This window comes from Hyperolius riggenbachi, chromosome 2 (genome assembly GCF_040937935.1).
Source record: "Hyperolius riggenbachi isolate aHypRig1 chromosome 2, aHypRig1.pri, whole genome shotgun sequence".
NCBI classification, from domain to species: Eukaryota; Metazoa; Chordata; class Amphibia; order Anura; family Hyperoliidae; genus Hyperolius; species Hyperolius riggenbachi.
This window is the reverse complement of record NC_090647.1, coordinates 148,764,477-148,780,320: the sequence shown is the minus strand read 5'-3', so window position 1 is coordinate 148,780,320 and position 15,844 is coordinate 148,764,477. Positions and strand designations below refer to the sequence as shown.

Below are 15,844 nucleotides of genomic sequence, written 5' to 3'. Positions count from 1 at the left end.
AGTTAAGGAATGATGAATAGAAATTGTAGCACAATTATGACAGTAACCCTTAGCAACCAAGCAAGTTTCAAATGTTAGGATGCTACGATTGTTAGGAACGTTGTTTAATTGAGGAGATAAAGGGAAGCTAAGAAAGAATCTGGTTACCACTGACAACAGCCTCACTGCTTATAAACCATCTTCATTGATTGTAAGCTCTGATCATAGGCTTCCATCTTAAAGGCCAATTGAAGTGAGAGATATATGACAACAGCCATGTATATTTCCTTTTAAACAATACCAGTTGCCTGGAAGTCTTATGGTTCATTTTGGCATCAGTGTCTCAATCACACACCTAAAACAAGCACGCAGCTAATCTTGTTAGATTTGTATCACAAAACATCTGATCTGCTGCATGCTTGTTCAGGATCTATGGCTAAAAGTAATAGAGGCAGAAGCTCAGCAAAACTGCCAGGTAACTGGTATCCTTTAAAGAGAAATAAACATGTCAGCATCTATATCCCTCTGACTTTAAGTTCCCTTTAAAGGACAGCGGAAGTGAGAAGAATATGGAGGCTGCCATATTATTTCCATTTAAACAATAACAGTCGCCTTTCAATCCTGCTGGTCTATTTGGCTACAGTAGTGTCTGAATAAACCCAGAAACAAGCATGCAGCTAATCTTGTCAGATCTGACAATAATGTCCAAAACTCCTGATCTGCTGCATGCTTTTTAGGGTCTGTGCTAAAACTATCAGAGGCAGAGGATCAACAGGGCTGCCAGGCAACTGGTTTTGCTTAAAATAAAATAAATATGGCAGCCTCCATATATCTCACTTCAGCTGTCCTTTAAGAAGAAAATTAAGAACATCAGATTGTTACTTCCTCCTGTAAGATGACATATACAACTGGTATGACTGCAGATTAGGTAGTATGACAACGTCTCATGTCACCACAATGAATCTTTATCTTTTGTAAGGCCTCATATTATGTAGCCTAGTGTGTTACACCCGGGATGATCTGTAAGGCACAAACTTTGTTAGAGGGAGTGCTAATGCTGTGGGGGCGGCCAGGGAGGATATAGATCACTGTCTGTATCCTCTGTAAAATATTCTCCACCAGCCCAGACTGCAGGACACACGTCTCTGTTTAATCTGTGTTGATGCTCCTGAGCTACACAACATGTCATTCATTTTACACCTAGTGCGCAGGGGAGCCGGAGCCTTGTCACTAAAATAAAGGGTCTTGTAGTGTCTGTCACACCAGGGGGATAGCCACACATTAATGTGACGCTACCACAAAGAGGAAGAGGCACTAGTAAAAATGTAAGGATTCAGCACTGACTGATATCATGCTTCCTAATATTAGCTAAAGAGGGGAAGGGAGACAAAGGTAAACACAGACAGGGACTTTAAATAACGAAACTAAAATATGCAACTTAATGAGCATCAAGGGACAGGCAGCAGCTGTTCCACCCTCCCTAATGTCATACATCTAATTCCAGCCATCAAGCGAGCAGCACATAGTGACACGTCCACCACCCTCCCCCCAACCTCTCATCATTTGGGGAACGAAAATTCGTGCACTGAAGGTACAAAACATATCCTTCACTTTCCAGAATCACCCTGATTGCGGACTACATGAGTGCCGCTAACAAATACAATACTACTATATAGAAGATAGGTACATTATCATGTGACAAATGTGCATTCACAAGTGACAAAATACTATTGTTTTCAAAATCGAACATTTCTTGAAGCTGTGCTACAAAATAGTAAAAACAGTAAAAAGTAAATCATAATAAAGTCTAAACTGAAATTTAACAACTAGAACTGTTATAGCATTTACTGTTATAGCATTTGTTCGAGCCAATACCCATGGTAGCGATTTAATTTCCTTGTGTTGTTTGAAAAGTAGTTGGTATAAGCACGGCTGCAGTTCTTTCTGTTGTTTTATAACGTGGCCTCCAGAAGTTACCTGCAGCGTTTTCTTAGAGCCTGGGATGAGTTCCCTAATCCCCATCTCTTATTGCGGCAGATATGGAAGTCGCTGTCCATGGTGCTAGTAGACTTTTGTTCACCTGACCCCGCTGCTGTCCATGGCGCTAGCAAACTTCAGTTCACCTGACCTGCTGCTGTCCATGGTGCTAGCAGACTTCAATTCACCTGACCCCGCTGCTGTCCATGGTGCTAGCAAACTTCAATTCACCTGACCCCGCTGCTGTCCATGGTGCTAGTAGACTTTATTCACCTGACCCCGCTGCTGTCCATGGTGCTAGCAAACTTCAATTCACCTGACCCCGCTGCTGTCCATGGTGCTAGTAGACTTTTATTCACCTGACCCCGCTGCTGTCCATGGTGCTAGCAGACTTCAATTCACCCGACCCCACTGGAGTTATTAATCTAGGGAAATCACTTTCTTATTCGTTAGCCCCACATGCAAGGTCATCGTAAATCAAGTATAAAATATGCCCCCTCCTCTTTTTCTTTTATTAGGGCAGTTTAAATAAGCCGGTTCACCGACCATAAGTGTTAAAATTGTTATTTACAGGCGCTGTTTGTTTTCTATGTTACACATTGGTACTCAGCAGTGTTTCATGCCTCTGCTAAACGAACCTAAACGATTAGGTGTTCCACCACGGCGCCAATTGGATTCTAACAACACCAATATAGTTCGTTTAATTGCCTGATGTCTGCTTCCCTTTAGCTGTCTGGATGAGACGTTTGCACAGCTCTCCCGCTGCTGTATAACTACAACAGGACAATTCACTGTCAGTTAACTCTAAGCTAAATCTTCATATATAAATTCCTGGACACAGATGTCCTTTTTATTGACCATCTATCATTCCTTTCTAACAGAAAGTCAGGCGTATGTATATATATATATATATATATATATATATATATATATATATATATATATATATATATATATATATATATATTTATATATCATTATTAATATTAATTCTGCTGCAGTAATGTTCCATTCGGATAAATGTAATGAGTTTGCTGTGAGTGGTGCTGACACACGCACAGCACACACAGGACATTACATACCAACTGCTGCACGTTATGTACGATTTAAGTAAATATTAAATTCATTATAGTGGTATTTCGTGTTTATTCTGTACTAGCTCTGTTATTAAAAGACTCTACACCGAGGAGGAAGACCCGGAGTGACCCTGCCTGCCAAACCACTGATGCACCTGCGGCATTTATGAGACTGGCAAGGCGTAGCCCCGGCACCTGTAGAGGAGTCTACATAAATAATTGTGGCACGCAGGGACAGGACCGAGGGCTGATGTGATGCTCACAATGATAGAGCTATGGAGGGGGATAAAGTCACTCATCATATATAGTAAGGGGGTATCGGTAGTAAGAGGCATCCATTACCATAAGAGACTAACTAAGTGTAGGGTGCGGAAGGGAGGTTTTGAAACAGTTACCTGTATAGAGGGTTGAAGGGGTTAACCAGAAATAAGAAAGCCACTTTAAGTTACCTGTGAATTTTTCATCAGGTCTGCCCACATGCTGGTTCCATCTCCTCCTCTCATCAGCACGTGGTACGCGAAGAAGTAGATGCCAGGTAGAGGACAGGTGAACTTGCCAGTAGAGGGCTCGTAGTAGTTGCCCACATTAGTCACCACATCATCAAAGCGCAACACTTCGTATCCCTCGTGTGGTTTCCTCAGCCCAGCATAGAAGGCGATCTTAGGACTGTAGTAGGACGAGACGTAACCTCCTGGACCGGGGCCAGGTGGACCAGGTGGTCCTGGGCGACCCGGCTCACCAGGAGGACCTTTTGGACCCGGTGGTCCAGGGGGTCCTGGTAATCCTCTGAGTCCCGATCTCCCCTTTTTGCCCTGATCAACCTTGGCCCCCTGCAGGTGTGGAGGCGGTGAGATCAGGGCATACTCCTGGCTGGACTCCGCTGAGGAGGCCCCAGTCTGGGGAGTGTAGGGGTCACACACCATCCGGCAGCTGCCCAGCATCTCATAGTGAGTACTTGTCTTTGAACTGCTGACCAACAGAGGGATGGCTATTAGCAAGATGAGCACCATGGCCACCCCGATGGCCGCTCCAATCACTCTCTTTCGACGACTTAGCCTGGACGCTGCCAGGGCTAGGAAATCTTCTTCACTTTTGGAAGTAATGGTGGAAACTTATTAAAGGCAATCCCAGGAAGGAAATATGAGGCACAAGCTGAGGCTGCTCCCTTTAGGTGACAATCCACCTGTTGTCCGATCTAACAGGTAGTCCTTGGCTGGATCCGTCTGCACTTATCCAATAGTTCAGTATCTCCCTGGGATGTGCTCAAGGAGTGAAAACTTGGTCCTTTTGCCTAATAGAGTGTTTGCCTTTCCTAGTCTAGTCTGCAGCTGTATTGCCCCAGGGTTCCTTTCTTCATGCCAGTTCATATGGGCATGATGTGTGCATCACATCCTAGCATCTGTGAAACTCGCTCAGATGCAAGCGATAAGGGAGGTCTGCGGAGGCAAAGATGTGTGAACTGTCTTTAAGAAAATCAGAGCGACCTCTGGTGCCATGAGGAGGAGGAGAAGCTGAGAGCTGAGCTGCCTGCAGGCACAGTGTCTGATCCCATCCCATTCTCTGCAAACCAGCTCTCTCCTCATTTACATGAGAAAAAGGCAGATTGGCATAGACAGGGTACCTTTCAGGGCAAGAAGGAGGAGGGGCTGTCTCATCTTATTCCATATTACAAGCAAAGCCACTGCACGTTATCTTCTTGCCTATATTGCCTCTTAGGTGCTTTCATCCTACTACATAGTGCTGTAACACCTCCCTTTTGTTCCATCTTCTCTCTCACACCTGCTTATTAAAAGTCAGCAGCCTGGGAGTTACAGCAGCAATGTTTAAGAATGTGCTTTATATGCTGGACTGGTATCATCCCAGCGCAATTAAGTGCTTTCCCTGTGTCTCTCTGTCTCCCTCTCACTCTGTAGAGATTGATTAAGCACTGACAAATCCAGCAGGAATCACCTAGGGGTGCAGCAAAAGATCATAAACCCCATCTCATTCCAGCCCAATCAGCAATTAATCAATTAAAAAGCCTGTTCAGGACAGATGTGTCTTCTAGGGCCGCACACAGAAGGTCAGAGGTCCTTTATTTATTTCCCAATAGAAATAGTTTATCTATATGTATAGCGCAGGATGACATGTGTATTTGTGTATGTGTGTATTACTGCTTTATAGTACACTCCTGACTGATTCACAACTGTAGAATAGAATAAAGCTGTTACAGTTTCTTTTTTGTAATGGGGAAACAGCCTTGACATTGTTTCTCTATTATTGCAAAGGCATACAGTATCTCTTTATGTGAGTCGGTGTAGTCTTTTATCAGCACGAAGAACAATTCCAAGTATATCTGTATGACGTCAGTACAATGAGAGAGTACTACCTAATTTATCCAGTTCCTGAGCCATGACTTAGTTTGCTGTAGCAACCACACTGTGTACAAATCACACATATCCACTCAGTGCTGGGGGATTTACAGAAAAAAAAAAGCACATAATTTCTGCGATATCGTTTATTAGATAGCACTCAACTGAAGGAGACTGCAAGTAAGTATATAAACTCACATTTTTTTCACGTGGCTGCTTCTATAGGTAATGAAGAATTTCAGCATGTATCCTCATTTTACAATTTCTGTTCTATGGTCTATGGTCTAAATCAAATAATGTATATAACATTGTGGTATGTTCACTAAACTGCAGTACGCAGAATAACGTGCCTAAAGTCTAAATAAGTCTACTCATTGTGTGTGAGACTTTACACAAGTTATTCTGCTTACCGCTGTTTAGTGAATATATACCCCATAGCCACTAATATCAGTACAGTCTAAATCTCATTTTTCATGCAATTAAACGTGTTCTGAGGTTAGTGGGGGTCCCACATAAATGGTTTGATCTTCTGGTTTGGTCATTAATGAGTGCTTTTTTGTAAATTTGTAAACACCCTTAAAGGACAGGTCCGACCAACCCCCCTCCCCCCCAAAAAAATCCCATATCTACTTACCTGGGGCTTTCTTCAGCCCCTGGCAGCCCATCTGTCCCTCACTGCAACTCCAGTGTCCCAGCATCCCCTTCATTGTAGATGCCGACCTCTTCAGGTCGGCATCTTCTGCGCCTGCGCAAGCGCATGGCCGAGACGCTCATGATCTCGCTCACGTGGCCTGGAGCATTCTGCACAGACGCAGAACTAATGCGTCTGCGCAGAATACTCCCGTGCATGGGAGTGCGCTCACGAGTGGTGCGGCAGCACTCGCACAGGCGCAGAAATGCCGACCTGACAAGGTCAGAATGTGCAACGGAGGGGATCCTGGGACACCAGAGTTTCGGCAAGGGATAGATAGGCTGGTAGGGGCTGGCAGAAGCCCCAGGTAAGTTGATCTGTTTTCATTTTGTTTTGTTTTTTTAGCACGGATGTTTCCTTTAAAGAAGAACTGTAGTGAAAATAACATAAGGAATAAAATTGTTTATTTTATTTTTAAAATATTCACTTATAAATGATGTTGTCAGTGTTTGCCCTTATTAAATCTTTCCTACCTGACATACTGAAATTTATCTTTATTTCTGTCAGGTGATCTGTACGGAATGTTCGTTACTGAGAGTTCTGTGCACAGAAGGAGATGCTGGTTGCTTGGCAGTTATAATCATATGTGTATAGAATTACACACATGATTTTATTAATGGTTACCCTTTTTTGTGTGAAATAAGGCTTTGGCAGCTAAAAATCCTGCTTTCAAAATGTGATCATGTCAAATGAAGCAAGCCAGCTGAAACAATCAACATCTGACTCTTTGTTTTAGGCCAGTGTTGATTGGTTGAGCATCATTAGCATGCTGTTCAGACTGCAAAAGGCAGGTCATAGTCATCTCTCTAATGTATGATGGCTATACTCTATACCAGGGGTCCCCAAACTTTATTGGTCAAGGGCCGGGTCAACATAGCTCAGACTGCTGGGGGGCCGGAACATACATAAAATGTTGAAGAACATTACATTGAATCTAGGTGTTGATTCCCGCCCAATCATGCCTGGAGGAGAACTCCCAGCAGCAGCCATTCAGTCTTGCGGCGCCTGAAGAACGTCTTTGAGCACCAGACAGTGAACCATACCCAGGTGACCATCTGCGATCCAGTTGGACAGCAGTGTCATCTGATGCAGAATTGGATTGGATGGAAGTCAGTGAATGACTGCTTGCTGTAGTATGTGGATGGTTGGTGTCAGCACTGCTATTCTGTACGTGGGCCTCCGATATTTAAAGGTGCATTGGGCCACATCTATAAGTTATACATTTTGTGTTTGGGGGCCAGTGAAAATGCTTCGGGGGCCACATTTAGCCCACGGGCCATAGTTTGAGGACCACTGCTCTATACAATCTTGATTGTAAAATCTTCTCCAACTTGACTACTACTATGGAATGTAGGTGAGAACACATTGACAGTTCTTTGAACATGAACAGATGGTTTAGGTAGGCAGTCATGACTCATGACATGCAAGTGGAAAGATTGAACAACTGAGATTTTATTTTGTATGGGCAGCTTTATAATACTGCAGTTTGAAGAACTGTACATCTTGCAATACACTATCTCTGTGGCTGAGAAAAACACATTCAAGTGCAAGGAACAGATAAAAAGTTAAATAGTTCAAGATTTGTCTGTATATTTCTAAACCAACATAAGATTATGGGACTTTAGGAAAGGCTTACTTAGCAATAGAAGTATAGATACAATTGTTTATCTTATCAATTTATCTTCACTTCAGGCTTGCTTTAAATTGTACACAAAGCATTTGAGAATATCATGCTACCCCGCCACTATAATTACAGAAGCTATAAAGATCTCAATCCTCTCATAAGTAGGGACCAGGTAGGGTTCATTCCTTCCAGGCAGGCACCGGATAACATTTGAAAAACAATTGAAATAATCCATCATGCCAAATCTCATTCTTAAGCCCATCAACTAGCCATATTAGCATTGGACACTGAAAAGGATTTTGACCGTCTACAGTCTGAGGCCCTATGTGACCTTTGTGGTTCAGAGATTTGGAGTACATGCTGCCTTTCTGAATGGGGTGGTATACCCCTCCCCAATAGCCACCTTAAAACTTCCTACCCCCAATCCATTACATTTTCCTCTTGCCAGAGGAACCAGGCAAGACTGTGCTATCACCCACTGTCCTTGCACTAGCCATGGAACCCCTAGTAATTTCCATTAGGTCTTCAGCGGGCATCAAAGGTTATATGGTCGGGAACTCCAAATATAAGTCTTTCAATGTTTGCTGATGACCTCGCATTAACAGTCACTAATATTTATAATCTGGCTAGACTTTTGTGAGAGTGGAATCTTCATTCCATCTCCTGGCTGGAGAGAATTAATTCAGTTTGTATGACTTTGCTTCCGAAGATTTAATATTTGTTTAGGACTCTAGTGGTAATAGTATACAGTATAAGAGAGCTTTAGGCTCCCTACAAAAGATATATCTCTAAATGTGTCTGGATGGGGATGAGGCTCTGCATTTATAAGCCGGCAATGAACAAATTAAGATGCCAGGGAGGTCTGTCCCCTCCCAATATTTTTTACTACTTTAGGACAGTTCAACTGGTGCAAATTGTCCCAATTTTTGCTGGAACTCATGCATCCCTTTGGGGGGAAGTGGAGTCCAGTTTTGCTCCCGGCTCTAACATGGCCCTCGTTGAGAGATCTTTCTAAATACAAGCAGATTAGCCAAACTATTCATCTGACCATGTCGATCTGGAGGCAGCCCCAATTCCAGTTGGAGCTTCAGTGTCAACCCTCCCCTTATACTTGTGAGAAAACGCGGAAAAGCCGCCGCATGTGCTCAGAACAAGGCGGCTGATTCCGCATCTAACGCGGCAGTTTGCACGCGTAGGTGTAACGATCAGTGTAGCACAGAGAGGATCTGATTACTGGTGATCTGCAGTATCACTGGGAATACAGATATATACCAGATTATAGATGATCTGCAGTATCACCGATAATCCGATATACAAACTAACCTCTGGACACCTGAGTGGAGTGTTTGGTGCAAACAGTAATAATGAGAGGACTGGCCTCAGAGCAGTAAGGAGTACTGCCCAATTTCTTCTGGACTCTCACGGAGAGTGACACTCAAGTGGGAGTGTCACTATCAGGACTGGGAACCGCCTCTAACAGTAAGGTCGGTTCTCGAGGTCGGACACACCAGGTCGTAAACACACGGACAGACAAAGTACAGATTCAGAAAGCAGAGGCGAAGTCTAGGGTACAGGCGAGGTTCGGCAACAGGGTATCAGAATGACAAAGTACAGGATCAGAGTTCAGGAGAATGGTCAGGCAGGCAGAAGTTTATAACAGATAATCACAATCAAACTAGTACTTTAAACTATCAACAAATCTAGCTAAGTGTAGGATTACAGCTCCAGCTGGTCCCGGCACACTTTCGGATCTGACTCAGGTCTGCGTGCTACCACGTAGTGATCGCAACGCCAGACAACCAGCAACTGAGCAGCCAGCAGCATATATACCAGAACACTCTCCAGGCCCCTCCCTAAGTGCTGGACCAATGAGAGGTGTAAAAATTGTCAGCTGACCAGCCTGGTCAGCTGACTCACTTCTGGCTATTATATAAGCTCTGCCTCAGTGCGCGCGCGCATGTCACTCTAAATCCTGGTGGACTATCAGTCCCAGCCACACCAGTACTGTCTTGCAATGTATCCAGCGAACCGAGCGTGGGAGCCGCCGCACCGCTCACTACACCAGCGGCGGCTTCCCCAAGCTCAGCCCCCTTTTTTATTATTATTATTATTTAGTATTTATATAGCGCTGACATATTACGCAGCGCTGTACAGTGTATATATATTGTCTTGTCCCTAACTGTCCCTCAAAGGAGCTCACAATCTAATCCCTAACATTGCCATATGTCTATATTATGTAGTGTAAGTACTGTAGTCTAGGGCCAATTTTTAGGGGGAGCCAATTAACTTATCCGTATGTTTTTGGAATGTGGGAGAAAACCGGAGTGCCCGGAGGAAACCCACGCAGACACGGAGAGAACATACAAACTCTTTGCAGATAGTGCCCTGGCTGGGATTCGAACCAGGGACCCAGCGCTGCAAGGCGAGAGAGCTAACCACTACCCTTGTCAGGGACACTGCCATGTGGCAAGTTCGCCGCCTCCAATGCGGATTCCGCCGCTCCCAATGCGGATTCCGCCGCTCTGCCTATGCGGCATGTGGCGGTTTTTCCGCGTTGTGACGCCATGCTGGACGCGGAATCCAGCCGCCTCACCCTGAGAAACGGCGGCTTTTCCGCATTTCTTCACAGTAGGCCTACATCTGCCAGTATGGCTAAACGCGGAGAAACCGCCGCATGCCCTGATAGCGGTGCAGCTGGTTCCGCGTCCAGCGTGGCGGGTGGTACACAACGCATGTCTGGTGTGGCTGGGACCGATAGTCCACACAGGTTCAGAAGGAAGCGCGCACTGAGAGGCAGAACTTTTATGACAGCCAGAAGAGAGTCAGCTGACCAAGCCGGTCAGCTGATGATTCAACCAGTTCCCATTGGTCCAGCACTTAGGGGAGGCGCTGGAGAGCGCTGCGCTATATATACCGGGTGCTGGTCATTCACTGGTTGTCTGCTGTTGCGATCACTACGTGGAAGCACTCAGACCTTTTTTGTCAGAATCTGTGTTACCATTCTGTTCTACTCCAGACTAGTTCCAGGGTGTTGATGATCAAGGACCTCACACCCAAGATTAGGGACTTGTGTTACCATTCTGTTATACTTCAGACTAGTTCCAGGGTGTTGATGATCAAGGACCTCACACCCAAGATTAGGGACTTGTGTTACCATTCTGTTATACTTCAGACTAGTTCCAGGGTGTTGACGATCAAGGACCTCACACCCAAGATTAGGGACTTGTGTTACCATTCTGATATACTTCAGACTAGTTCCAGGGTGTTGATAATCACGGACCTCACACCCAAGACTAGGGACTTGTGTTACTATTCTGTTATACTTCAGACTAGTTCCAGGGTGTTTATAATCACGGACCTCACACCCAAGACTAGGGACTTGTGTTATCATTCTGTTATATGTCAGACTAGTTCCAGGGTGTTGATGATCACGGAGCTCACACCCAAGACTAGGCATTGTTTATTATCTGTTATGACTTACTGCTTTCCTGACCACTCTTCTGTTCACTGATTCAGTACTTCGCTATATCTGATACTCTGTTGCCAAACCCTGCTTGCCTTAGGATTACAGAATCAGCCTCCTGTCTTTGTACTTTGTTTGTCCATGTGTTGCCGACTTGGCTTGCCCGACCTTGAGAACTATCTCCCCTGTTAGAGATAGTTCACAGATCAGTCAGTGACATCCTCCTATTGGTGTCACTCACGCTCTGGTCCTTCTTTCTCCCAGCCTGACTCCTCCCTGCGGGAGATTCTCAGGCTGGTGAAAGGTACTCGTTCTCTAGTGCAGTATTCCTTACTGCCTTTGTACCTGTTCTCCAGATTTTGTCCTCAAAGTATTACTGTTGCACCAAACACTCATATTACTCAGGTGTGCAGAGGTTAGTAATATATCTGATTATCGGTGATACTGCAGATCATCAATGATCAGGTGTATATCTGCATTTTTGATGATACTGCAGATCACCAATAATCAGACCCTCTCTGTGTTACACCGATCGTTACAATACTGAGCTCTGTAACAACCCTCACTTCCACCCATATTTGATTGAAGGCTTCTCCTGGGCCAAGGATAGCTAGGCCTCTCAGCTATGACATTATCTGTATGAGTATTGACTACTCTTAGCACAGGAGGTCCTTGCAAAATTATCCTACCACCATCTGCACTCTTTCAGGTCACTCAGCTTTTACATTATTGGAAGAGCTTGGTACGAATTAGATATGACTCCTCCTCTACATACTTTGAATCCTGGTGCTCAACAGGGCCCCTAGAGGGCTGAATAATATTGTTCTTGTATTCTATGCTTAAAAACAAAGCCTCCTCCCAAACTTTTTCTTTTCAGGACAGATAGAATGCAGACATGGGTATGTCCCTCCCCCCACAGGATTGGTCCCATTCCTTTTCTTCCCTTTTGAAAAGTAGCCTCTACTTTTCCCCGATCGAGAAAAATATTAAATTATTCCATTGGACCTATTTGAACCCTGTTAGGATTCATAAAGTCCAACTGGAGTACTCAGCTGCTTTAGAGGCTGTGGAGGGAGACCAGTGTTCATATGTGGTGGGCTTGTCCAGTAGTCACTGCCTACTGGAGTGATGTGGTTAGCCTTCTCTCTTCCATCCTTCAGTCTATGGTAGACTTAGATCCTGCCACTTTGGTAATGGGGCATAAAGATGGTCCCACCAAATGTCCTGTTCATAGATTGATACAATTATTGCTAAAGCAGCTAAAGTGTATCTAACCTCTCCTTGGATGGCTTCTGTTTCCACCCTTTCCATGCTACCAGTGGTTCAGAGGGTCCATCCTTTTATGATCTATGAACGCATGTTAGCTACAACTCATGACTGCTTGCGACATTTCCAGAACACTTGGGAACCCTGGATCTCTCATGGTGACAATGTGGGTTTACAATATATGGTTTATTTTGTTTCATTGAACCGTTTACTCTACATGTCTGTATAACACTCTGCCCATACACATTTTTTACCTTTTTGTATTCTTTTTTTTTCCTCTTCTACCTCCTGTTGCATATTTTTTCTCTGTTATTTTGTTGTTTGATTGGTCCTATATACTTATGCATGTTTCATAATCCAGTGTGTCTGTATACTGTTGCCCAAGGCACAATGGTTTATCTTACCCAATGTTTTCCTGACCTGTGCCTACAGTTTGTATACTCTTGTGTATTTTGAATGTTTCTATTTGCCAGCGCTTAGGGGCTCAAACTTGAAGTAATGTTGCCTGTCCGTTTTCTTCCTGTATTTATGAATAAAAATATACCTGAAGTGAAAAAAAAACAGATACTTAAGAAGAGAAAAGCTTTTGGGTGTACATCTAAAAAAAGCGCCTGGTAAAAAGAGTGTTGGAAATAGCCGCTAGTAGAATAGTGGTAAAATTACCAATATGTAGTACTAAATTCAGATAGTAAAATAAAATTGGTAAAGTATAGGGATGCTCATTCGGATTCCGCGGAAATGCAATTTCTGAAATTCCGATCGGAATTTGCATCTCCGCATCGGAATGCGGAAATCGGTAATGCAAGTGTGTTAGGCGGATTTCCGCCGGAAATCGCGGAAATTCTGCCTGACTTTAACATCGATTTTCTCAAAAACTATAAGGTCTTTTTGAAAACTTTTTTTTGCATCTTGTTCAGAAGGATTTTTACTGTAAAGTAAAATGCAGAAAATCTGTATCTGCCTATTTTCTGCATTTATATTACAGTAAAAATCTGCCGACTTTAGTGGTTAATAGCAAAGCCCCCGTAAGTCCTAGAAACACCAAATTTTCAGGGTTTATTAAACAGAATCTTCTGAACAAGATGCAAAAAAAGTTTTCAAAAAGACCTTATAGTGTTTGAGAAAATCGATGTTAAAGTCGGGCGGAATTTCCGCAATTTCCGGTGGAAATTCCGCATTGGAATGCGGAAATTGGTACCGGAAACCGGAATCGGTAATTGGCAATGGCGGAATGCAGATTTACCGTGGAATCGGAAATTGGCATTTCCGACCATCCCTAGTAAAGTAATCTTTACCAATATTTTACTATGACATAAGCTAACCTTACTCTCACACAAACCCTTCCTCTACCAATGCCCAACCCTAACTCCCCCTGGTGGTGCCTAACTTTAATCCCCTCCCCCAGTGGTACTTAGCCATAACCCCCCTGTGGTGCCTAACCTTAACCCATAAGGACCCCCACACTCCTAACAGCCCCCACCTCCTATCCCTAACCTCCAATATTTTCACCACCAGGAAATGTTAAGAGCCACAATTATAAATAGTAAATAGTGGCTATAAATGGTAACTAGAGGTTATATGCTATAAATGGTAAATAGTGAGTGATGAGAGCACCTGCTATTTTATTGGGCACCTCCCAGGCAGCCAAATCACTGTTTATGGCCACTAATCGTGGCTTTTAACATTGCCAACTATGGCATCACTGTTTTTAACCTGCTTCAAGCCTTGTGCTCCTGCAGAGGCCTACACCTACATTAGGTATCAGGCAGATAGTGGCTGTGGCCAAGCAAGAATAACCATGTTTATCTTGCATTAGTGTTAGTGGCTTCCCACATCCTCACCACCGTTTCCATGCATGGCAGGTATGTTAAGGAGAATAGTGGGAACAAAGGGAAAATATTTCAAAAAGACATTGTAGTCTTTGAGAAAATCAATATTAAAGTTACAATTTTTTTGAAAATGTGGTTAAATGACAGACAATGCATCTATGTATTGGTAGAGAAGTCAACTTGTGTCAAAAGAAATCACAACAAATTTCATGCCACTGCTTCCACGTGGTCAGTATGCAGTGCATTGTGTGCATTTATGTTCTGTGCCACTCTTACCAACCATTGCAGGCAGTGTAATATTCAGAGCTTCAGAGGGGAGAGACTGCTCCAAACATTTGTGCCAGTTACTCCTATTTTGCCCTTTTTCCAGTACCACAGACACTAACACAAATGCAAGATAAACATTGTTACTCTTGCTTGGCCACAGCCAATATCTGTCTGATACAGGTAAGTAAGAAGTAGAAGTAATTTGGGTGCAAGATATAGCACTCATGTTAATTAAAGAAATGGTTGAATCTACTTATGCAGAGCACAGAGCAATTAGGTTTACTAGATGCTGAGTACATACATATTTCAGCAAATGTGTAATATTTCTTACACTTGCCTTGATTTCTCTTCCATTGCACAAGTTAAGATGTGAAGTTTGCAGGAGTATTGCCTGATGTGGGATGCATGTGATAGTCTCAGCAAGCAGCTGCCAGGTGTCACCGTACATGCATCACCACTTCAAACCCGGCTCCCCCACCTGTGTGATAAAACAAACTGTCAGCTTTAGACATTACTTTCTGTTTAATGGAATGTTATTGAGCTCCATATGTCACCATTATTACAGAGAAAATTCAGGTTGGAACCTTATAAATCCTGCTATGCAGGTTGCATTGCTTTCACTTACAGTTTACTCTGCACATTACAAGCTGGATTAGGGAAATTTAATTTGGAGGCACATTTTGTACTTTTAGAAGAAAAAAAAGGTCACATGACTGACTGCATAACCTTTGACCTTATACATGTTTTGCTTCTCTACTTACTTGGTCAGCCACTGATTGACAGGTGCCAAAAACTATAAATTCTTAAAGGATACCTTAGCCCTAAATTAAATTTGTGTGTGTGGGGAGGTGCGCATAGGCTTACTGCAGCTCCCATGGCCCGTCGTCTTCTACGTTTCACCTGCTGTGCCTCCGTTCCTCATTTTCTGGTCAGTGCCCTTCGATGACCTGGACATACTGCAATGTGCATGCGCAGTATGTCCTATTGGGCCTCCTGTGACAGCGCTCGTTGGGCACTTCCTGGAGAGCGTGAGCATATGTCCTAATGCTGGCGTGCGGACGCTCCACTGGAAAGCGCTGTCACAGTAAGCCCAATAGAACATACTGCACATGCACAGTGCAGTATATCCAGGTCAAAGGGCACCGACCAGGAAATGAGAAATGGCAGGCACAGTGAGGGAACCATAGAAGACACCGGGCAATGGGAGGTGCAGTAAGCCTATGCACCACTCCCCCCAAACACACAGGGCATCATTTTCAAATTTAAATGAAGGCTAAGGTATCCTTTAATTTTACTCCCCTGTTCTCTTTTCACACAAAGC

The 15,844-nt window shown here is 43.8% G+C and overlaps 1 protein-coding gene across 1 annotated transcript in view; it reads right to left on the bottom strand.

The window, feature by feature from the left end:
- The window catches only part of C1QL4 (complement C1q like 4), a 92,278-nt gene extending 87,811 nt beyond the window's left edge, over positions 1–4,467 (bottom strand). Inside the window, exon 1 of the mRNA XM_068265189.1 lies at positions 3,482–4,467. Within this exon, the coding sequence (XP_068121290.1) occupies positions 3,482–4,042 (561 nt within the window). The 5' untranslated portion in view covers positions 4,043–4,467. The remainder of the gene's footprint in view (positions 1–3,481) is intronic.
- Between the last annotated feature and the right edge of the window lie 11,377 nt (positions 4,468–15,844).